This window comes from Manis javanica, chromosome 16 (genome assembly GCF_040802235.1).
Source record: "Manis javanica isolate MJ-LG chromosome 16, MJ_LKY, whole genome shotgun sequence".
NCBI classification, from domain to species: Eukaryota; Metazoa; Chordata; class Mammalia; order Pholidota; family Manidae; genus Manis; species Manis javanica.
The window spans coordinates 52163727-52190504 of NC_133171.1; the positions used below are offsets into that span (position 1 = coordinate 52163727).

General features: G+C 37.4%; 1 protein-coding gene across 1 annotated transcript in view; it reads right to left on the reverse strand.

The window, feature by feature from the left end:
* Positions 1-26778, reverse strand: part of ZFAND3 (zinc finger AN1-type containing 3) — a 450342-nt gene that overhangs the window by 105638 nt on the left and 317926 nt on the right. Inside the window, exon 4 of the mRNA XM_037004525.2 lies at positions 15435-15614. Within this exon, the coding sequence (XP_036860420.1) occupies positions 15435-15614 (180 nt within the window). The remainder of the gene's footprint in view (positions 1-15434; positions 15615-26778) is intronic.

The window sequence follows — 26778 nt, forward strand, 5'->3', positions numbered from 1 at the left end:
AAATCCCAGATGGACTCAAGTTAAATACAGAAGAAGATACACTATTAAAGTATTAAAATACATAGAAAAATATTTTTGTAACACTGTGATGTAGAAAGCCTACTAAGACAGACACAAATCTAGAGGACAAAAGACCAACAAACTTAAATTTAAAAATTTGTAAATTTTGTAATGGAAATACAATGCACCAAAATCAAAACTAAAAGCCAAGTGACATACCAGAAGAAAATATACCCAAGATATATAATAAAGATTTAAAGGTGTTCCTACAAATCCTAAGAAAAAGGCAGTTAATAAAGAAATCAATATGCAAAGAATACAGATAGGCAAATCAGTGGAGACTTAACAGCTAATAAACATACGAAACAGTGCTCAATCTTACTATCAGGTGGTATCAATTAATGCAATTTAAAGGGAGCTATGGTTTTGTCTGTTGCAAACAAAACAAAACAGAATAAAGGAACCTACAACTGGTAAAAGTTATGAGAAACGCTCTCAAAAATATAAGTGGTAATGTCATTTTGGCAATAAGTTTGACTATTTTATATCAAAATTTAAAATATTCTCTGACTTGCTAGTTCCTCTTCCATGTATTTATCATGGAAAAATGACACATGCACCATTAGTTATATACAAAAATGTTTACTTCACATGGTTTATATTAGTGAAATATTAGAAACAGCCTCAAGAAAAATGAGTAAAAAGATAATAAAAGTAATAGTCTTAGTAATAATAATAATAATAATAATAATAATAATAATAATAATAATATGCAGCAGTTTTTAAAAGATTAGGCAGATCTTTATATGCTGACCTGGAAAGATCTTTAAAATATATTATTAAATAAACAAACAAGTTACAGAACAATATATACGGTATGCTCTCATTTGTATAAAAATAAAACCTATGTATATAAACGTATGTAACTTCATAAAAAAGGGGTGTGTAATACAAAAGTGGTCACTTCTAAAGTGGAATTTGATGGGGGTGGAGTGGAGCTATTACAGAAGTATTTTCACCTTCTGTTCTATATAAACTTGTTTGCTTTACTTGCATACTTAGAAAATAGGATTAAAACTAAAAGAAAAATTAAAAAGCCAGCAAATGAGTAATTTAAAAATCATGGTTTTACTTAAATTTGGCCTTTATTTTGACCATAATTTGAAGGTCGAATTACACTATTAATAAAGTACTTCAACAAGTTTCAACCTATCTAACATTATGGAATAAAAATAATTTCTGTAAGAAAACACAGCTAAACTGCTCACATCCTCTCTGTTTTTTTGACAGGGATAATATAATGACCCTATACATTGATTCCTCGTGAATTACAGCCATTCAATTCAATATAGCATATAACTGTACATTATCATACTGTACTCCAAAGTATCAATCTCTTTAGAACACAGCTCTAATAAAAGCAGCATGCTTTATAGAACCAGCTTCAGGATAAATAAATGCACTGAAAAAAACCTTTTAAATTAAAATCAAAAGAGACATTTAAAGTTTGGGCATTCTTCATTACGGGAAAGAATCTTCCACTTTGAGACTATTATATATCAGAGAAGCTCCATCCGTTGTGTAATTATCTCTGATAAACGGCCTGATGCTTCGAACTTCATTAAAGCAAAGGGAAGAGGAAAACACATAACAGAGAAGTGTAAATAAATTCCTCCACCATATTTCACTTAAAACCAGCCCAGCAGGAAGTCATAAAGTATTTTTAAAAGGTAATATTTTCTACATGTTCTAGTAGAATAAGCCAGCCTGTTTGCCCAATATTTGATCTTCTGAAATAGACATAGTCTGAAAAAGGGGAAACTAGTTTCATTTGGGAATTATTAGGAATTTAATTGGTAAAAACAAACCAAAAGTTTAGCCACTTGGTGGCAGTGATATTAATTTTTCAGGGCTTTTCAGACAAAAATGAAGACTAGTAGACAGTGAAGACCAATGCATGTTTAAAAGACCCAATGGCAGTCTAGCAAGGGTGTTTATTAAAATGTGCCACCATTTTATTTCATTTTCTAATGCCTGGGGGAGCTAGGGTATTACAAGAGCCGGTTTCCAAGGAAACAAGGGAAATTTCTTTCTTTAACCAAATTAATTTAACCACAGATAAAGAATGTTCTCAAATTTCTACCTTGGGTATCACTGCCATATTAAAGAAAATTCAGTCAGCACTTGGAAATGAATTATTAAAATCCTCACCAACAAACATTCTGATTAGTATGGTTCTCACTTTTTACTGTATATTTTCTTTTGGCCACAGCAAAAGCACCTCTCTTGGGTAGATGCAGTAGAAAGAACAGGGGAAAAAAACCTAGCGTTATGGATGAAAAAGGACCTGAGCTAAGTTCTAGCCCTGTCATGTGATTCAAGGCAGGTTACCCTGAAAACCTTCTCCTCATCTGTAGAATAGGAAGGAGAATGTATACTCTATGTGACACACTTGTTAAGATGATCCCAGGAAAATAGTATTTGTAACAGTGTTCTGTGGAACGGGTAGGTGAACTTCTGTGAAGGATCACTGGGTCTCCTGTAGCAACTACCCAAGACCGCTGTTGTAGTGCAGACAATACATACATGAATGAGTATAGCTCTCCTCCAACAGAACTTTATTTATGAACATTGAAACTTGAATTTCATGTAATTTTCACATCACAAAATATTCTTTAGATTTTTTTCAATAATTTGAAATCATTCTTAGGTCATATGCCATACAAGCAAGTAATGGGCCCTATTTGGCCTATGGACTGTAGTTTGCCAATTCCTCTTGTAAACTATAGTCTTATATGTGTGTTGGTTGCTGTTTATTTCTTTGTATGTGCCTCTCAGAGCTTAGAGAGTATTCTGCATGAGGTGAGGGGAGGGGCCCTCTCTAACTGCTAGATTAGAAAGTCAGACTATTTGAAAACACACCCATTTCTTGCCATTACTCTTCCCTAATAGCAGGTAGCAGAGTTCTCTTCTCCTCCTGCCTAGGAAAAAACAGACCATCTAACTCTCCTTCAGCAGTGGGACTGGGAAACAAACAAACCCAAAACCTAGGTAGGCATGCACACTGAAAGGCTCCCAAATATGACATCAGTAAGGATGATGGGAATAACAAGTAAGCTAATTTACAGGAGAGATAAAAAAAAAAAAAAGGACATTTTCATCTTTTAGGCATCATTTGGTAGATTCCAACTCAAGGTGACCAGTCAATCTGCCCATCATTTGAAAATAACAACTGGTTCCAGTGTTCTATCTACAACCTGACATTATCTTTTCTTGTTTCAAAGACTGGGTCAAGAAACATTAAATACAAATCACACTTTATCTCCTCTGTGAAAAAACTGAAAATTGGGAGAACAGTAAGCAGGTAATAGCAAAAGCAAAAAGAAATGTTATTTTGTTCCTTTTTAAGTGTTTGTGCAACACACCTTCCTCTGTACACAGCCTTCACACTGTAAATTACTGCAGAGAAAGGCAGCTATGGTGTGGTGCCAGAGAGCCAGGCTGCTCTATGCTTTTAGGCAATATACTGCATCATCCTGTGCTTCCATTTCCACATCTGTTAAAACAGGTATGGTAACAGCACCCACCTTACAGGGTAACTATGAAGATGAAGTAAGTTAATACAGATAAAGTATTCAGAACAATGCTGGTACTTAATGAGTACTCTAGCGTTAGCTATTGTATTATAGCATTTAAATGCTTGTGACAAGTCCTTTGATCACAATTTCAATTTTGTTTACACTGCTTTATGAAAATGTTTCTACTGACTAAAGTTCCATAGACTCTTCTGCAAATACACATAAGATGGGAGATGAAGGAATATGGGTGTTCAGATACAGAAATACTACTTGGACCTTTTGTATATCTATTTGACCTTCAGTCAGGCATTTTGAGAAATTTTTTCGGCTAAAAATCTGTTCTGTTTCTCTGCTTTACAATACTCTTGTCAAAAGTTTAAATCTATCTGTGGTCTTTTCAAAACAGCATTAATGTACCCAGACTCTCACCACCTTTCTGTTCATATATTCATTTAACAATGAGAAGTAGAAAGCAAATGTAAGCAATATGCATTCTCTTGATTATTAGGAAGCAAAAATTTTTTTACAATCCCCAAAGACATAGCACTTCCAGTTCCACACAATAATAATGGATCTATAGCTCACAGACTCCAAGAAGGGATTAGCGGTCACCAAAGGAGAGGGGTGGGGGAGGGTGGGTGGGGAGGGAGGGAGAAGGGGATTGTGGGGTATCATGATTAGTGCACATGGTGTGTGTGGGGTCATGGGGAAGACAGTGTAGCTCAGAGAAGACAAACAGGGACTCTGCGGCATCTTACTACACTGATGGACAGTGACTGCAATGGGGTACGGGGGGGCCTCAATAATAAGGGTGAATGTAATAATCACATTGTTTTCATACCTTAATAAAAAAAGACAATGGCTCTATAACTACTACATAGTTCACAAATTATGTAGTATTTGGAATCTCAAAACCACTTCTCTAGAGCTCCACACCCTAAAGCTCCATGCCTCTAGAGCTCCATGCCTCTTTAGGTTAAGATAAGGACCAACAGATGAAATCCTGGTCCTTTGACGATACTAGAAGTTCAATATAAGTAAACCCCTAGTGCCTCTTCCTCCATCTTTCTTCTTCTAGGTAGATCACAGCTGAAAAAATTTGCAACGTGTCAATACATAAGGCTGGCTGTCTGATCTCACCTGGGTCTTCACACCTACTTGGCAATCACTTTAATGATCTCATGTTGACTTATAATACATCTGACCTAACAGCTTCCTTCCTTAGCTTTGTCATACCTATATCCCCCCCATCACCAACCAGGCACAATCTCATTCTAGCATAGTGACTTAGGAAACCCACCTGAGAAAGCTTTTGCAAATGACATGCTTTTTACCACCAATGCTTCTACAGCTGCCTCCCTTTCCCCACAAATTCTTATGTTATCTGTTTAGGAGAACAAACCAGAATCTCAGGTAGAGGCACATGTATTTGAAAAGGTTACCTTCTTGTGGTAAAGACCTAATCTCATTTATTTCTGTACCAAGCACTTAACCTAGTGCCTAGTGAACAGTAGGCTCTCAGCAAAGACTGCTAAATGAATATACAAACCACTGAAATAGTTTATTAAATAGTTTATTTAGGTAATCATCTCATGATCACTAAACACAAATGTCTCTTCTCAGTTTAAGGTCTCTACAGCAACATTTTCATAATGTTGATGCAGTATGCTATAGTGCTTAAAAGCACAGATTCTGAAGCTAGCTAGATTACTGGGCAGTAATGTGAGCTACACTGTGAAGCAGGAGCTCTGTACCTTTGGGCAAAAATTAATGAACCTCTCTATGTTTCAGCTTCCTCATCTGTAAAAATGGGTATACTAAAAGCACCTCCCTCACAGGGTATTGTGAAAATTAAATGTCAGTACATGTAAAGAGTTTAGAAGAGTGCTTGGAATATAGCAAACACTTCATAAATATCAGCTAACATTTTCACTAGGACTGAAGCCCAAACCATAAGTTGAAATTTGTCCCTTGGTTTTTGTGACCTTGCCCACTATCATTCTCCTCTCTAACTTCTTCAGTTGTCTCTTCCATTTTGGGTTTACTGAGGATTCTATACTCAGTGCTTTTCTTTGCTCTCACCCTTGGCAATCTCATTTAACCCCTAAGGCTTCACCTACCACCTCCATGTGGGTAAAGCCAACCCTGAATTCTCTCTCCTGAGCTCCAATTCAAACTGCCCATTTGAATACTGAAGTCACCACCGTATCTCAGATTAGCAAATCTCTCCACTTCCCCAGGTCTGTGAAAACCCAACGATTATAAAAATGAGCCCCACAAGAATTAGAAAATGAGATTAGCTTCAGAGAGTTTAACTTGAAGGTGAACACACAATGGTTTAAAGCAGTGATGTCACCAGAAGGGGCAAGGAAATGGATATGAAACGAGTAGAAGTAGACATCTTTAATCTCATTGAACGTATATATCAAAAGAAAAAACATGGGGAGTTAGATTCAAGATGGCGGCATGAGAGGTGAGACAGAGAACTCCTCCCAAAACCACATATAGTATGAAAATATACTTAATACAACTTATCCTAAAACAGCAACAGGAAAGAAGGTTGCACCAGACTGCATACACCTGGAGAACAGAGCGGACCCAGTGGAACAGGGTAACATACCAAAGCCTTGATCCAGTGGGACCCGAGCCCTCCCTCAACCTCAGCTCACAGGCGGAAGGAAGAGAAACAGAGCAGGGAGGGGGTGGAGGCCTGGGACTGCTGAACACCCAGTCCTGGAGATCTGCGTTGGAGCACAAACCTACATTGTGTGGTGCGCTGGAGGTTGGTGGGGCTGGGGAGCTGGGACAGGCAGAGTGCTTGAGAGACTGAGATTCCAGCCACTGTGGAGGATGGGGATACACATCCGGCCACTCTGGGACAAAGGAAAGGCGGGCAGTCTGAGAGGCTTCCCAGCAGCGAGACAGCTGCTGAAGGGGCAGGGTTTGCACGGAGCATGTTGTGGGGAGAAGGACAGGTGGACAAGGTTGTCTGAGCAGTTCTGCCGAGCAGGTTGGGAACTTTGAGGAGCTTCAGGTGCTCCATCCCCCTTGCTGGCTACTCAGCTCCAAGGACCACCACTACAACACGCAGCCTGCTTAGCCTTCCTCTTGGCCTGCTGGAACCACCTTGCAAACCGGCAGTCACTGCGCTGGCGTCGGGTCACCCACAGGGAGGCCCCGCCTATAACAGCTAGAGATGCAAAGCACAGAGGCTTAAGCCTGTGTGCTCAGCCCACTAGCCCTGACACTGGAGACATGCACTGCAGCCGGGAAGCAGGAAATAGCTCTTTCCTCGCCCCAGGCACCAGCTCCACTTCTCTGCGACCGCCAACCTCACACTCCAGGGGCTGAGCAGTTCCAAATAATAGGACTTCTGGCCACTAGACAGTGCCACATAGAAATATAATAAGTCAAAGGAACGTGGTTCAGATCAAGATCTCACAAACCTGAGAAAAAGGGCCAAATGGAACTGAACTGATCAATCTTCCTCAAAGAGTTTCAAAATAAAAACCATAAACATGCTCATGGAGGAACAGAAAAATATTCAAGAACACAGAGACGAATTTAAGATGGAGATTCAATAATTAAGAAATCCCATATCTAAAATTAAACATACAATGGAAGGATTTAAAAGCAGATTAGATGTAATAGAAGAGATGGTAAATGGGATAGAAATTAGAGAAGAGGAATACAAAGAAGCTGAGGCACAGAGAAAAAAGGATCTCTAAGAATGAAAGAATATGGAGAGAACTATGTGCCAATAGAAAGGGAACAATATTTGCATTATAGGGGTACCAGAAGAAGAAGAGAGAGAAAAAGGGATAGAAACTGTCATTGAGGAGGTAATTGCTGAAAACTTCCCCCATCTGGGGAAGGAGATAGTCTCTCAGGCCATGGAGGTGCACAAATCTCCCAACACAAGGGAACCAAGGAAGACAACATCAAGACATATAATCATTAAAATGGCAAAGATGAAGGATAAAGACAGACGTTTAAAAGCAGCTCAAGAGAGAAAAAATATCAGATACAAAGGAAAATCAATCAGGCTATCATCGGATTTCTCAACAGAAATATTACAGACCAGAAGGGAGTAGCATGATATATTTAATGCAAAGAAAAAGAAAGTCCTCGAACCAAGAACACTCTTCCCGGAAAGATTATCATTTAAATTTGAAAGAGGGATTAAACAATTTTCAGATTAGCAAAAGCTGAGAGAATTTACCTCTGACAAACCACCTCTCTGGTGAATTTTGGAGGGACTGCTATAGATGGAAGTACTCCTAAGGCTAAATAGCTGTCACCAGGGTAAATAAAACCACAGCAAAGTAGAACAATTAATTACTAAGCAGATGCAAAATCAAATCAACAACCCCCAAAGTCAATCAAGGGACAGAGTACAGAATATGATACCTAACATGTAAAGAACAAGACCCATCTATATGCTGCCTACAAGAGACTCACTTAAAACACAAAGACATACACAGACTGAAAGTGAAGGGATGGAAAAAGATACTTCATACAAGTAATAGGTAGAAAAAAGCAGGAGCTACAGCACTTGTATCAGATAAATTAGACTTCAAAACAAACAGTAACAAGAGACAAGGAAGGACATTACACAATGATAAAGGGGTCAGGACATTACACAATGATAAAGGGGTCAGTCCAAAAAGACGATATAACTATTATAAATACCTATGCACCCAACAAAGGAGCACCCAAATATGTGCAACAAATACTAACAGAATTAAACAGGGAAATAGAATGCAATGCATTCATTTTAGGAGACCTCAACACACCGCTTACCCCAAAGGACAGATCAACCAGACAGAAAGTAAGTAAAGACACAAAGGCACTAAACAGCACATTAGAACAGATGGAACTAACAGACATCTACAGACCACTCCAACCAATAGCAACAGGATACATATTTTTCTCAAGTGCACATGGAACATTTTCAAGAATAGATCATATACTAGGCCACAAAAAGAGCCTCAGTAAGTACAAACAGACTGAAATTGTACCAGCCAAATCTCAGATCACAAAGGTATGAAACTAGAAATAAATTACACAAAGAAAATGAAAAAGCCCCCCAAAAAAGGAGGCTTAATAACATGCTCCTAAATAAACAATGGATTAATGACCAAATAAACGCAGAGATCAAGCAATATATAGAGACAAATGACAACAATAATTCAACACCACAAAATCTGTGGTATGCAGCTAAGGCCGTGCTAAGAGGGACGTATATAGCAATACAGGCCTACCTCAGGAAAGAAGAAAAATTCCAAGTGAACAGTCTAAACTCATAATTAATGAAACTAGAAAAGGAAGAACAAATAAGGCCCAAACTCAGCAGAAGGAGGGACATAATAAAGACTAGAGCAGAAATAAATAAAATTGAGAAAAATAAAACAATAGAAAGAATCAATGAAAGCAGGAGTTGGTACTTAGAGAAAATAAACAAAATAGATAAACCCCTAGCGAGACTTATCAAGAAAAAAAGAGAGTCTACACACATAAACAGAATCAGATATGAGAAAGGAAAAATCACTAAGGACACCACAGAAATAAAAAGAATTATGAGAGAAAACTATGAAAAAGTATGTGGTAACAAACTGGATAACCTAGAAGAAATGGGCAACTTTCTAGAAAAATACAACCTTCCAAGGCTGACCCAGGAAGAAACAGAAAATCTGAATAGACCAATTACCAGCAAGGAAATTGAATGGATAAAGAAAAAAATACCTAAGAACAAAACTCCTGTACCAGACAGTTTCACTGCTGAATTTTATCAAACATTCAGTGAAGACTTAATACCCATCCTCCTTAAAGTTTTCCAAAAAGTAGAAAAGGAGGGAATACTCCCAAACTCATTCTACAGGGCCACCATCATACTAATACCAAAACCAGGCAAAGACATCACACACAAAAAAATTACAGAACAATATCCCTGATAAATACAGATGCAAAAATACTCAACAAAATATTAGCAAACCAAATTCAAAAATACATCAAAAAGATCATCCATCACAATCAAGTGGGATTCATCAAAGGGGTGCAAGATGGTACAACATTAAAAAATCCACCAACATCACCCTCCACATCAACAAAAAAAGGAAGACAAAAACTACATGATCACCTCTATAGATGCTGAAAAAGCATTCAACAAAATTCAACATCCATTCATGATAAAAACTCTCAACAAAATGGGTATAGAGCACAAGTACCTCAACATAATAAAGGCCATATATGACAAACCCACAGCCAACATTATACTTAACAGTGAGAAGCTGAAAGCTTTTCCTTTAAGATTGGGAACAAGACAAAGATACCCACTCTCACCACTTTTATTCAACATAGTTCTGGACGTACTAGCCACAGCAATCAGACAATACAAGGAAATAAAAGGCATCCAGATTGGCAAGGAAGAAGTTAAACTGTCTCTGTTTGCAGATGACATGATACTGTACATAAAAAAAACCCTAAAAAATCCACTCCAAAACTACTAGATCTAATATCTGAATTCAGCAAAGTTGTGGGATATAAAATTAATACACAGAAATCTGTTGCATTCCTATACACTAACAATGAACTAGCAGAAAGAGAAATCAGGACAACATTTCCATTCACAATTGCATCAAAAAGAATAAAATACCTAGAAATAAACCTAATCAAGGATGTGAAAGACCTATACTCTGAAAAGTACAAGATACTCATGGAGAAATTAAAGATACCAATAAATGGAAACACATCCCATGCTCATGGATAGGAAGAATTAATACTGTCAAAATGGCCATCCTGCCTAAAGCAATCTACAGATTCAAAGCAATCCCTATCAAAATACCAACAGCAATCTTCAACAAACTAGAGCAAATCGTTCTAAAATTCATATGGAACCACAAAAGACCCTGAATAGCCAAAGCAATCCTGAGAAGGAAGAATAAAGTGGGGTGGAATTACACTCCCTGGCTTCAAGCTCTACTACAAAGCCACAGTAATCAAGACAATTTGGTACTGGCACAAGAACAGACCCATAGGCCAATGGAATAGACTAGAGAGCCCAGATATAAACCCAACCATACATGGTCAATTAATATATGATAAAGGAGCCATGGACGTACAATGGGGAAATTATAGTTTCTTCAACAGCTGGTGTTGGCAAAACTGGACAGCTATATATGAGAATGAAACTGGATTATTGTCTAACCCCATACAGTAAAGTAAACTCAAAACAGATCAAAGACCTGAATGTAAGTCATGAAACCATAAAACTCTTAGAAGAAAACATAGTAAAAAATCTCTTGAATATAAACATGAGCAACTTTTTCCTGAATGCACCTCCTCGGGCAACAGAAACAAAAGCAAAAATGAACAAATGGGACTACATCATGCTAAAAAGCTTCTGTACAGCAAAGGACACTATCAGCAGAACAAAAAGGCATCCTACAGTATCGGAGAATATATTTGTAAATGATGTATCTTAGAAGGGGTTAACATCCAATATATATCAAGAACTCATATACCTCAACACCCAAAAAGCCAATAACCCTATTAAAAAATGGGCAAGGGATATGAACAGACACTTTTCCAAAGAGGAAATTCAGATGGCCAACAGACACATGAAAAGATCCTCCACACCGCTAGTTATCAGAGAAATGCAAACTAAAACCACAATGAGATATCACCTTACACCAGTTAGGATGGCCACAATCCAAAAGACAAACAACAAATGTCGGTGAGGATGTGGAGAAAGGGGAACCCTCCTTACACTGTTGGAGGGAATGTAAAATAGTTCAACTATTGTGGAAAGCAGTATGGAGGTTCCTCAAAAAACTAAAAATAGTAGTATCATTTGACCCAGGAATTCCACTCCTAGGAATTTACCCTAAGAATGCAGCCCAGTTTCAAAAAGACATATGCACCCCTATGTTTATCACAGCACTATTTACAATAGCCAAGATATGGAAGAAACCTAAGTGTACATCAGAAGATGAATGGATAAAGAAGATGTGGTACATATACACAATGGTATATTATTCAGCCATAAAAAGAAAACAGATCCTACCATTTGCAACAATGTGGATGGAGTTAGAGGGTATTATGCTCAGTGAAATAAGCCAGGGGAAGAAAGACAAGTACCAAATGATTTCACTCATCTGTGGAGTATTAAGAACAAAGCAAAAAATGAAGGAACAAAACAGCAGCAGACTCACAGAACCCAATAATGTACCAACAGTTACCAAAGGGAAAAGGACTGGGGATGGGTGGGAAGGGAGGGAGGGATAAGGGGTAAAAAGGGGTATTACTATTAGCACACATAATGTGTGGGTAGAGGGCATGGGGAGAGTAATATAACACAGAGAAGACAAGTAGTGATTCGACAGCATCTTACTACGCTGATGGACAGTGACAATAATGGGGTATGTGGTGGGAACTTGATAATGGGGGGAGTCTAGTAACCATAATGGTGCTCATGTAATCGTACATTAATGATACCAAAAACAGAAATACATAGGCATACCTATGTTTATTGCTGTGCTATTAACAATAGCCAAGGTATGGAAGCAACCTAAGTGTCCATCAGTAGATGAATGAATAAAGAAGATGTGATAGATATACACAATGGAATACTATTCAGCCATAAGAAGAAAACAAATCCTACAATTTGCAACAACATGGATGGAGCTAGAGGGTATTATGCTCAGTGAAATAAGCCAGGCAGAGAACGAAAAGTATCAAATGATTTCATTCATCTGTGGAGTATAAGTACAAAGAAAAAAACTGAAGGAACAAAACAGTAGCAGACTCACAGAACCCAAGAATGGACTAACAGTTACAAAAGGGAAAGGGACTGGGGGATGGAGGGAGCAGGGGCGGGTGTGAAGAGAGGGAGAAGCGGAATAAAGGGCATTACGATTAGCACACATAATGTAGTGGGGGATCCGGGGAAGGCAGAGAGGACAAGCAGTGATTCTATAGCATCTTACTATGCAGGTGGACAGTGACTGTAATGGGGTATGTGGTGGGGACTTGTTAATAGGGGGAATCTAGTAATCACAATGTTGCTCATGTGATTGGATATTAATGATACCAAATAAAAAAGAAAGAAAAAACCTGGCCGTCTACAGTGGCCTAGAGTGGCATGTTTTAGAAACATAGGACGTGTATCTGAGGGACTCCAGTGCTCAGGACAGGTCTAAGACCAGAAAGAGGGGAAACAGTATGAAAATGGAATCCTGTACTAAGCCAAGACCTTCCCAATGTGTCCTAAGAGTGCACTTGACAATTAGCCTGACTCATTTAAAAAATCACTTTCTTTAATTCATTTGTTCTGAGTCCATACTTTTGCATTTGCTATTTAAGTCCTTGTTATGGATCAACTTCCCATAAATCTGCCTCCAGAGAACAATGTTTTAGTCATATGGATACATTTTTATTTCCAATCCCTGTTAAAAGGATTTTTGAAATAATAATGACAAATAACATATTATTACATATTATATATTATTACACAGTGATTAACAGTGAATTAGTAAGAGTAACTTGGTTATGATTTTGGTTTCCAACATACCTTATAGAGAGATAAGTGCTGATCTTGTCAACATGAATACCTCTGTTCTCTGTGACAGTTGTATTTTACATTGTGAATTAACAGATTAAAAGCATTGATTCTGAAGCGAAATGACTGAATTTGAATACTGATTTGTTATCTACTAGTTTGTGACCAAAGGCAAATTACTTGATTTGTTTTATTTGTGCCAGTTTCCTTATTTATAGAATGGGGATAATGATAGTATCTATCTTACTGGGTTGTCATGAGGAATAAAACATAAAATATGCAAAACATACATAAAAATATCTTGCACATAGATGCTCAATAAATGGTAGCTATTGTTATCTCAGTCTCACGTGTATTTTGGCTGCTCAAATTGGTTTGTTGTGACCTGATCCTGATCTGAGTGATCTGCACAGACCCAATCAGATGTGGTTCCATCAGATGAGATTGTTACCAGCTGCAATCTTACCCTTAGGGAGTTCTAAAGGCCATAATGAGCTTAAGAAAAAATTTTATTCTAAATTGGGTATAAATGAATGGTATGTATTTTTCTGAGACAAGGGGGCCACAATTTTCATCTGTTCCTCAATAACTACATGACCCTGAATAGATTTTTTTTAAACAAAACCTATTGTCTTAACATTACCACTACCTTTTTCTTCTCTTCTCCTAAATGACTTCCACACCTCCCCCTTAGCATCTATATTCAATAAATTACAATATTTAAAAAATTACCTCTCTTCAATGTTATACTACTATAACCCTTCCTGTTTTCAATATTGCCAGGTTACTTCTTCTAAAGAACCATACTCAAAAACATGACTAACATCCAAATATCCTGGCTGAGCATTCAGGCCTCTATGACTTGGCAATAATGTAACTTTCAAGCCCAGTCCTTCATAAACAGCCCTAAAGGAGTCACTTGCCATTGCAGAACTCCACAGCTTATTCTACTCTGTCCAAAATGTCTTTTCACCACTTTGTGTCTATTTGCAACACTTTCTCTAGTAAACCAATACCATTCTTCAACAGTCACTGTCTTTTATACATAAGGACCATTAAAATGGCTGCATACAACCATATATTTTGGTTTCTCAGCCTTGGCATTACTGATGTGTCAGACTGGCTAATTCTTTGTTGTGGAGGGCTGTCCTATGCAGTGTAAGGTATTTAGCAGCACTGGGTTGGGAGAAGGGAACAAAATCACTCCAAGCTGAGAACCACTGAGATACTATAATAGATTTGATTTCCCCTGCTAAATAGTAAATTCTTTGAGCACAGGGACTGTGGCCTTTTTTACTTTTATATTCTTAATCTTACCTAGTACAGTAGTTTGTGATGGGTTTAGATAAATATCTGTTTTCTGCTAATCTTCTGAAAGTTAGCAGACACAGTATTCTAACCTACCATATTCCAAATATTTCCAGACATTCATTAAATTTGAAACACCAAATTTCAACTGTTAGGCAAAGGTTTTAAAAGGCAAAAACTACTGCATCATCAAATTCCTATAATTTTGAACACATATTATTATTATTTTTATTAAGGTACATTGAAATACACTCTTATGAAGGTTTCACAAGAAAAACAAACACATTATCAATTATTATTGTACCCTAAAGGAGATGATTATAGCATTATAAAGATTAAGTCTGTATCTTTCATATCACTGCATGATAATAGTATTCTATCACTGGGAACTTACAGAAGAGTAACAGAAACAATTTTCTCTTCCCTTCAAATACTCTGTGTTCTATGACTATATAGTAGTATTTCTGTTAATTGCCTAGAAACATTCAAGGCTCATTCAAGTGACAGAGGTAAGGTTTCAATCCAAGATTCCTAAATCAGGATTAAGTTCCTTAGATCAGTGGTTCTCAACAGTTTCTGCACATCAGAATTCTCTGCAGAGTTAAAAAAAGAACAGATAGATCCCTGGACCAACCTCCAGACCAAATTAAATTAGACTTCAGAAAATGGTGCTAAAGATATACGTTGTTTTAAAAATCCCCAAAGGAGTCTTATTTTGCAACCAGGGCTGAGAACCACTTCACTAGACTGGTTCAAAACCTCATGTACCTTGACAGTTAACATAAAAGTCTGTCTTTTAAAAAAAACTTCACATTCTATCAAACTCCTGAAACTTATTACCTAACTTGCTGACTTGGGCCAACATGTCAACACTTAATCTTGAATTCAAAGAGCTGCAATCTTTTTTCTGGGACAAGGCACTACCAAGAAGCTCATGGTATGATTTTTGGGCTCCTTTCTCTATCACTTCACAGGATCTGGGCACTTACATTCCTCTTTACTTGGTGAAGTTACATTCAGTTCTGTCGGAAGCGGCTGCTGGCTGGGACTAAGAGTTGGCGTGGTTATTGAGGTATTGTTGTCACTGGTGGTCTCTTCAGAAAACAAATCTGATTGGCTGTTACTTGTACTTGGAGCAGAATCATCATCAGGTTGTTTCTTTTGAAAATCTGAAGAGAAAGAGAAAACCAGTTTAATTAAACAGTTGACTATCTCCTGGGGTATTAGAAAACAATGAAAGTATAAAAATTAAATGTCACAGCAGCAATAATAAAGACTAATTTAGGTGATTAAAAAACGTAAGTAAAATATTGGTCAAAAGCTAAGACTGGTGGAGGGTAACTGGTGTTAAAGCTCTCCGCAGTCCTTTGGAAAAATAGCAGACATAGTGATTTTAACCTAAGACTTTGCAAAGTCAAATCCAAGTAAAATTTTAAGGGTAATCAGAAAGGAAAGAGTAATGAAGAACAGTTTTCAAACCAATAGAAAATAGGTAAGAGAAAAAACAGAGAAAAAGAGCAGGGGGTAAATAGAAAACACATAGTAAGATAGTAGAAATAAGTATAGGTATATGAGTAATAGTAATAAATGTAAACAGATTAACTTAGCAGTTAAAAGAAAATTCAGAATGAATAAATGAACTCTGGTTTTATGCAGTTTACAAGAGACATACTAAAGATGTTAAACATGAGGATAAATAAAACTTTAAAGTATGTTTTTTAAAATACCAGCAAAATACACAATTAAAAAGCTAGTAATAGCTATAGGATTATCAGAAAACACAGACTTTACTGCAAAAACATTATCAGAGATAAAAAAGATCATTATATAATAGTTAAAAAAAAATCTAAACCCATATGTACCTAATAACAAAGCCTGAAGGAAAATATGTAAAGCAAAAATGATTGTATTTATAGGAAACTGACAAAATTTATTATCATAATGGGGAATATGCCTGTCTTGGACAAATAATCAGTAAAATTAGAGAAGTTAATAAGTATACATGAACTCATGTACCCAACAAGTAGATAATGAATTATTTTCAAACATATGTGGAGTATTTACGTAATTGACTAAAACCTGGCTAAACCTTGACTACACATTAGACTATAAAACAAAAATTTCAATGGATGCCAAAGAATTTGTAAGGTACAGATATTATTAGTTGACAATTAAGCTAAAAATTGATAACAAAAAATTGTGTATTTGAAATTTTAAAAATAGACTTTAAACTCATAAATCAAATAGAAAATTAGAAAATACTCATAATTAAGTAGTTTAATTACTACTTATCAATATCCAACAAAGATGCATATACATTACCTATACTCCAGTCATTTCATTCCTAGGTATATGACCAAGAGAAACTCAATACACATTTACAAGATATTAATTATATTAATTAATTATAGTAAATTATATTAATTAATTACAGTAAAGTCAGAAACCTAAAGGTCCATAATATAGTCAAATACTGAAATAATGTACACAGTGAAAACACAGTAAGTATTGAACATAATCAATACGGAGGAATTTCAAAATCATAAGGTTGAATAAAAAAAGCAAGTTAATGACTAACATAGTAAGATTGTACTAAAACCTTAAGAACAGGCAAAACTAAAATAATACATTGTCTAGGAATACATGTTTAAAACATTAAAAAATATTAACACAATTCAAAAGAGTAGCTACCTCTTAGGTTGAGGGAGGGGGATATGAAAGGTATGAAGAAATATTCAAAACTACCCTGCAGAGCCAACATGGTGGCGTGAGTACAGCAGTGGAAATCTCTCCCAAAACCACATATATTTATAACAATATAACAAAAACAACTCTTCCTAGAATACAGACCAGAGGACACAGGAAAACATCCAGACCACATCCACACCTGCGAGACCCCAGCGCCTCACGAAGGGGGTAAGATACAAGCCCCAGTCGCGAGGGACCCGAGCACCCCTCCCCCCAGCTCCCGGCAGGAGGAGAGGAGTCAGAGGGGGGAGGGAGAGGGAGCCCAGGGCTGCTAAACACCCAGCCCCGGCCATCCGGACCAGAGAGCAGACACAGTGCATGCGTGGGGTCCTGGATACTAGGGAAACAGGCCAGCAAGACCGATGAGCGGGTAACGGAGGCCGGCGCAGGAGAACAAACAAAAGTGAGCGGCCATTTTTTTTTCTTTTTTTTTGGCGAGTGCTTTCTAGAAGTCTTAAAGGGACAGGGACCCCAATACTAGGGAAACAGGCAGCAAGACCGGTGAGCAGGTGCCTGAGGCGGGCACCTGAGGACAAAGAAAAGCAATCGGTTTTTTTTTTTTTTTTTAATTTTTGTTGTTGTTGTTGTTTTGCTTTGGCAAATGCTTTTTGGAAGTCCTAAAGGGGCAGGGCGGGACACTTAGTCCAGAGGTAGAGAATCTGGGGATCTCTGGGCACTCTAACCCCCTGGGCAACAGGGAGCACAGAGGCCCCTTATGGAGATAAATAGCCTCCTGGCCGCTCCCCCTCCAATGAGGCTCCACCATTTTGGAGCAGCAGCCAGAGCCAGGACACACCTACAGCAAAAGCGGAGATAAACTCCATAGCAGCCGGGCAGGAAGCAGAAGCCCTGTCTGCGCCCAGCTGCCCAGCACAAGCCACTAGAGGTCACTGTTCTCCCAGGAGAGGAAGGCCACAAACCAACAAGAAGGGAAGTTCTTCCAGCCGTCACTCGTTCTAGCTCTGCAAACTATTTCTGTCACCAGGAAAAGGCAAAATTACAGGCAAAGCAAGATCACAGAGGCAACACCAGTGAAGGAAACAGACCTAACCAGTCTTCCTGAAAAAGAATTCAAAATAAAAATCATAAACATGCTGACAGAAATGCAGAGAAAAATCCAAGAGCAATCGGAAGAAGTTCGGAGGGGGATCACAGATGCCAGGAAGGAAATTACAGAAGTGAAACAAATGCTGGAAGGATTTATAAGCAGAATGGATAAGATGCAAGAGGCAATTGAAGGAGTAGAAATCAGAGAACAGGAACGCATAGTAGCTGACATAGAAAGAGATAAAAAGATCTCCAGGAATGAAACAATATTAAGAGAACTGTGTGACAAATCCAAAAGGAACAATATTCATATTATAGGGGTACCAGAAGAATAAGAGAGAGGAAAAGGGATACAAAGTGTCTTTGAAGAAATAATTGCTGAGAACTTCCCCAAGCTGGGGGAGGAAATAATCGAACAGACCACGGAAATACACAGAACCCCCAACAGAAAGGATCCAAGAAGGACAACACCAAGACACATAATAATTAAAATGGCAAAGATCAAGGACAAGGGAAGAGTTTTAAAGGCAGCTAGAGAGAAAAAGGTCACCTATAAAGGAAAACCCATCAGGCTATCATCAGACTTCTCAAAAGAAACCCTACAGGCCAGAAGAGAATGGCATGATATATTTAACGCAATGAAACAGAAGGGCCTTGAACCAAGGATACTATATCCAGCACGACTATCATATAAATATGATGGCGGGATTAAACAATTACCAGACAAGCAAAAGCTGAGGGAATTTGCTTCCCACAAACCACCTATACAGGGCATCTTACAGGGAGTGCTCTAGATGGGAGCACTCCTAAAAAGAGCACAGAACAAAACACCCAACATATGAAGAATGGAGGAGGAGGAATAAGAAGGAAGAGAAAAGAATCTCTAGACAGTGTATATAATACCTCAATAAGTGAGCTAAGTTAGGCAGTAAGATACTAAAGAGGCTAACCTTGAACCTTTGGTAACCAAAAATTTAAACCCTGCAAAGGCAAAAAATACATCTCTCTCAATAGTCACCCTAAATATAAATGGACTTAATGCACTAATCAAAAGACACAGGGTAATAGAATGGATAAAAAAGCAAGACCCATCTATATGCTGCTTACAAAGAAACTCACCTCAAACCCAAAGACATGCACAGACTAAAAGTCAAGGGATGGAAAAACATATTTCAGGCAAACAAGAGCGAGAAGAAAGCAGGGGTTGCAGTACTAATCTCAGACAAAATAGACTTCAAAACAAAGAAAGTAACAAGAGATAAAGAAGGACACTACATAATGATAAAGGGCTCAGTCCAACAAGAGGATACAACCATTCTAAATATATATGCACCCAACACAGGAGCACCAGCATTTGTGAAACAAATACTAACAGAACTAAAGGGGGAAATAGAATGCAATACATTCATTTTAGGAGACTTCAACATGCCACTCACCCCAAAAGATAGATCCACCGGGCAGAAAATAAGTAAGGACACGAAGGCACTGAACAACACAGTAGAACAGATGGACCTAATAGACATCTATAGAACTCTACATCCAAAAGCAACCGGATATACATTCTTCTCAAGTGCACATGGAACATTCTCCAGAATAGACCAATACTAGCCCACAAAAAGAGCGTCAGTAAATTCCAAAAGACTGAAATTCTACCAACCAATTTTTCAGACCACAAGGTATAAAACTAGAAATAAACACTACAAAGAAAACAAATAGGCTCACAAACACATGGAGGCTTAACAATATGCTCCTAAATAATCAATGGATCAACGAACAAATCAAAATAGAGATTAAGGAATATATAGAAACAAATGACAACAACACAAAGCCCCAACTTCTGTGGGACGCAGCGAAAGCAGTCTTAAGAGGAAAGTATATAGTGATCCAGGCACACTTAAAGAAGGAAGAACAACCCCAAATGAATAGTCTAACATCACAATTATCGAAATGGGAAAAAGAAGAAGAAATGAGGCCTAAAATCAGCAGAAGAAGGGACATAATAAAGATCAGATAAGAAATAAACAAAATTGAGAAGAATAAAACAATAGCAAAAATCAATGAAACCAAGAGCTGGTTCTTTGAGAAAATAAACAAAATAGATAAAACTCTAGCCAAACTTATTAAGAGAAAAAGAGAATCAAGACAAATCAACAGAATCAGAAATGAGAATGGAAAAATCATGACAGACTCGACAGAAATACAAAGAATTATTAAAGACTACTATGAAAACCTATATGCCAACAAGCTGGAAAACCCAGAAGAAATGGACAACATCCTAGAAAAATACACCCTTCCAAGACTGACCAAGGAAGAAACACAAAAGTTACACAAACCAACTACAAGCAAAGAAATTGAAACGGTAATCAAAAAGCTACCCAAGAACAAAACCCCCGGGCCGGACGGATTTACCTCGGAATTTTATCAGACGCACAGAGAAGACATAATACCCATTCTCCTTAAAGTTTTCCAAAAAATAGAAGAGGAGCGAATACTCCCAAACTCATTCTATGAAGCCAACATCACCCTAATACCAAAACAAGGCAAAGACCCCACCAAAAAAGAAAATTACAGACCAATATCCCTGATGAAAGTAGATGCAAAAATGCTCAATAAAATATTAGCAAACCGAATTCAAAAGTATATCAAAAGGATCATACACCATGACCAAGTGGGATTCATGCCAGGGATGCAAGGATGGTACAATATTCGAAAATCCATCAACATCATCCACCACATCAACAAAAAGAAACAAAAACCACACATGATCATCTCCATAGATGCTGAAAAAGCATTTGACAAAAATCAACATCCATTCATGATAAAAACTCTCAGCAAAATGGGAATAGAGGGCAAGTACCTCAACATACTAAAGGCCATATATCATAAACCCACAGGCAACATCATACTGAACAGCGAGAAGCTGAAAGCTTTTCCTCTGAGATCGGGAACTAGACAGGGATGCCCACTCTCCCCACTGTTATTTAACACAGTACTAGAGGTCCTAGCCATGGCAATTAGACAAAACAAAGAAATAAAAGGAATCCAGATTGGTAAAGAGGAAGTCAAAATGTCACTATTTGCATATGACATGATATTGTACATAAAAAACCTTAAAGACTACACCCCAAAACTACTAGAACTGATGTTGGAATACAGCAAAGTTGCAGGATACAAAATTAACACACAGAAATCTGCAGCTTTCCTATACACTAACAATGAACCAATAGAAAGAGAAATCAGGAAAACAATTCCATTCACAATAGCATCAAAAAGAATAAAATACCTAGGAATAAACCTAACCAAAGAAGTGAAAGAACTATACTCTGAAAACTACAAGTCACTCTTAAGAGAAATTAAAGGGGACACTAACAAATGGAAACTCATCCCATGCTCGTGGCTAGGAAGAATTAATATCGTTAAAATGGCCATCCTGCCCAAAGCAATATACGGATTTGATGCAATCCCTATCAAATTACCAGCAACATTCTTCAATGAACTGGAACAAATAACACAAAAGTTCATATGGAAACACCAAAGACTCTGAATAGCCAAAGCAATCCTGAGAAAGAAGAATAAAGTAGGGGGAATCTCACTCCCCAACTTCAAGCTCTACTATAAAGCCATAGTAATCAAGACAATTTAGTACTGGCACAAGAACAGAGCCACAGACCAGTGGAACAGACTAGAGACTCCAGACATTAACCCAAATGTACATGGTCAACCAATATTCGATAAAGGAGCCATGGACATACAATGGCAAAATGACAGTCTCTTCAACAGATGGTGCTGGCAAAACTGGACAGCTACATGTAGGAGAATGAAACTGGACCATTGTCTAACCCCATATACAAAGGTAAACTCAAAATGGATCAAAGACCTGAATGTAAGTCATGAAACCATTAAACTCTTGGAAAAAAACATAGGCAAAAACCTCTTAGACATAAACATGAGTGACCTCTTCTTGAACATTATCTCCCTGGGCAAGGAAAACAACAGCAAAAATGAACAAGTGGGACTATATCAAGCTGAAAAGCTTCTGTACAGCAAAAGACACCATCAATAGAACAAAAAGGTATCCTACAGTATGGGAGAATATATTCGTAAATGACAGATCCGATAAAGGGAAGACATCCAAAATATATAAAGAGCTCACACACCTCAACAAACAAAAATCAAATAATCCAATTAAAAAATGGGCAGAGGAACTGAACAGACAGTTCTCTAAAAATGAAATACAGATGGCCAACAGACACATGAAAAGATGCTCCACATCGCTACTTATCAGAGAAATGCAAATTAAAACTACAATGAGGTATCACCTCACACCAGTAAGGATGGCTGCCATCCAAAAGACAAACAACAACAAATGTTGGCGAGGCTGTGGAGAAAGGGGAACCCTCCTACACTGCTGCTGGGAATGTAAATTAGTTCAATCATTGTGGAAAGCAGTATGGAGGTTCCTCAAAATGCTCAAAATAGACCTACCATTTGACCCAGGAATTCCACTCCTAGGAATTTACCCTAAGAACGCAGCAATCAAGTTTGAGAAAGACAGATGCACCCCTATGTTTATCGCAGCACTATTTACAATAGCCAAGAATTGAAAGCAACCTAAATGTCCATCGGTAGATGAATGGATAAAGAAGATGTGGTACATATACACAATGGAATATTATTCAGCCGTAAGAAGAAAACAAATCCTACCATGTGCAACAACATGGATGGAGCTGGAGGGTATTATGCTCAGTGAAATAAGCCAGGCGGAGAAAGACAAGTACCAAATGATTTCACTCATAATTTCACTCATGATTTCTGATAATATTCCTTTCTCTTAAAGAAAAAAAAACGCCATTCCTGTGTGGTGATCTCCAATAAGTTCTTCACAATGGTATAAAGGGTATATCAACGTGTGGCCAAAGGGTTTGTTTGTGTTTATACAGAGGATCCAAGCCTACTTTGGCTATGCAGAAATCGAATTAAGATACAATATGAAGAAGAACTTCCAACATCAACATTCTCTGTAAGAGTCATTCCAGAAGATGATCATCAAAAACTTCAACAAAGATCCTGGCGCTGTTGCAGTTGTAGCTGCATTCATCCCACCGGTTCCTGGACTTGGCATTGGAATGAAGAAGCAGATATCTAAGCTGGCCTGTGCATACAGTAAAGTAACAAATTTGACTGGTGATATACTGGTGGAACTCAACCAAGAATTAGGAGAAGTGCAAGTTGCAGTGCTCCAAAATCTTGGGACTATAGACTATCTACTGTTAAAAGAACATATGGGATATGAACAGTTCCCAGGAATGTGTTATTTTTTAAATTGTCTGATTTTTCTCAAACTATTCAAATTTAGTTAGACAATATCCAACATATCATAGATAAGTTTTCACAAATGCTTAGGGTGCCTAACTGGTTTTCTTGGTTTCACTGGAGATGGCTGGTAATTGTAGGTCTGCTTTGGTTATGTAACTGTATTCCTACTATGTTAATGTGTGTGCGCAATTTAATTAGTAGTTTAAAACCTATACATGCTTAAGTTACTCTACAAGAAGATATGTCAAAGAAATAACCAATCTTCCCATGTTTTTTTCCGTCTGCTACTTCTATAGCTTTTCTTCTTCCTTCCTAATTACAACCCTTAAATAGAATTTGTGCCTCATATCAAATTTACTGAGTATCATAATTCTTCCAAGTGGTAAAGATACCTCAAGACAAATGTTGGGCATAAAACCCACAGGGCATAAATCTGCAAAGAAGTAAAAAGCCAACCTTTTCAAAGAATATTGCTTCTCTCTCACTTACCAACTTTACATTTCCCTTTATGGTCTCGGAAGATGACTGGTTATCCAGAGATGGGTAAGATTCCTCAAGGGAGAAACAACCTAAGACAGGCACAGTCGCAGGGGGGCCATTAGGTGAGAAATTGGGGATCAACAGAGGTGAGGCTTAGAATCTCACCCCCCCTGTTTTGAGAAAAATCTTCTGCATCCATGGATGTTTTGTTGCCCTTGTCTAGCTTGGATTAATAGTTAGTCTACAGGCACACACCTGATCATCTACATTTGCCCTCTTACAGCACTAAATTATGTTTTCTACCTTTATCTTGCATCTACCTACCACTTCAGCATTTTATTTAAAAATAATAATAATAATAATAATGAGGGAGAAATGTGGGATTCACATATAAATCAAGTATAAAAATCAAACGAATATTCATATTTGACCTGATTATGTTTATAGTTCATGATGTGTGATCAAAACCAAAAGTTTCTGTGATGACTGCCCTTGTACTGTTCACCATGTAAGAACTTATTCACTATGTAAGAATTTGTTCACCATGTAAGAACTTGTTCGTTGTGCTTCAGAAGATCGGAGACTGATGAGAATTAGGCTTGGGGTGGATTAATGATTGTGCATCGAGTCCCCTGTACAGAATTTTATTGTTGTTAACTGTTAACAAGCATTTGATCAATAAATATGAGAGACGCCCTCTCAAAAAAGAAAATGATACAGCCACTTAGGGTTACAGGAGATCCAACTCAGTTATCTTTCACTCCGCAGTCAAAGACTAAACTAAGAGCCACAGTTGAATTTCCTAAACCCAAGAAAAAAAAAAAAAAAAAGAAATGTTCAAAACTATAGGTACTGTCCAATAACACGGAATAGAGTAAAACTGTATATTCATTCATATAATGGAATGCTCTAAGGCAGTTAAAATAATGAAAAAAGCTGTAAGAGTAACTGAAAAATCTCAAAAGCAATGTTGAAAGAAAAGCAAGCTACAGAAGGATATATGCACTGTAATAGTATTTATATAAAATTTTTAAATATGCAAAAAAAGCATTTATTGTTTTTAGATAACAATTAAAATGTAAAATCAATGTGTGGAAATGATAGACCAAATTAGGGGATGGGGGGCTAGGGGTCTTCAATTACATCTGTAACTTTTTTTTTTAAAGCTGGTGGTGAGTTTAGGATTGTTAAAATTATATGTAGTTTCATTATATATGAATGAATGTTTCACTTTAAAAATCTGATGCTAGTCTATAATACAGACACTATACTTTATCATATTAATTCAGAGAAGGAAAAGATCCTGACAATTCGACATTGACATACCTTTTGAACCACAGAGAAGCTTCTGCTTTTGTGCTCTATAACCTCATCAGAATCACCATTTTGATATAATCTGAACATAAGAATGGCTAGCATTTAGGCTGCACTTAGTATGTGCTATGCACTGTACTACACATTTTATGTATGTAACTTATGTACTTTAATACTCAGTACAACCCTAGCAAGGCTGGTATATCTAACATCACTTTATTGATGAAGAAACCAAGGCTGAGAATTGAACAGCTAGTAAGTACAGGATCAGGATTTTAAAACAGGTCTATCTGATACCAAAACCCATGGTCTTTAATCACAATCACACGATGATAGAATGGCCAGCACTGTGCGCCCAAGGAAAAGGCTTCCATGTCAAACCCCCCACCCATTTATAGCACCAATGGTGAGTGTAATGGGTTTAACCAAAGAATCATTACTGCTGAAATGACTAGTAATCTAAAGCTGCTACTGTTTCTTGTCTGTGTATTTATTTCTCCTAGCCACTTTCTTATTCTTCAGTGTTTTGACATGTTAAAATGGTTTATTATTGCAATGTTATTTGCACAGCACCTTGTGAGAAAAAGGTACCAAATAAATGGAATAAAAATACTGCAATAATGCTGCTTCTTATGTCATTTCATCTCATTAGCTCTATGTCAAAAATCATTGTTCCTTACTATAAGCAACTCTACTATTTAATTGGACATGTTATAAAGCCCTAAAAGAACTATAACTGAGTCAACATTGTACCATCTTGCACAATTCCCAATGCTTCCAGACAGACACACACACACAGACTCACTCAGTCAGGCACAATAACCCTGGTTAAATGTTTGTGTCCGAAGACAATTACCCAATCCCACCCACACAATCTCCAGCCCATGCTTATCATACTCTGATGTTTATTTTGTGGATCTGCTACTGACACAATATACCTCCTTTTAATCTATTTTTCCACTATGCCTTTTCTGTACTTCCACAGGGGAATGATGTGAAAAATCATCAGGCTAACAGATTACAAACCAAACTAGCAGAAGCTCTTTGCAGTCTCTGCTTGAATTCAGTAAAGAACCCCCAAATCACAGAATTTTATAGCCAGAGCTTTCTTCAAAGCACCTGCTCAATTCTCTCATCTTACAGATAAAGAAAGCAAGAACCAAGAAGTTAACACAACTCACAAGAAATTCACAAAGTTATTGCTAAATAACTCTTAGGCCAAAGTTAGCAGCTTGTACAATATAAAGAGCTGCAGAGTTGGAACTGGATTCAAATCCTGCTTCACTATTTTCTGGGCATACGGCTAAAAGCAAATTATTTAATCTTCCAAGGCCTCATCTATAAAACGAAGGGAGGGAATTACTTCTACCTTTTGACATTTTACTCTGGAAAGCAGTTTCATTTCATCCAGACACAGTAAAGATTTGT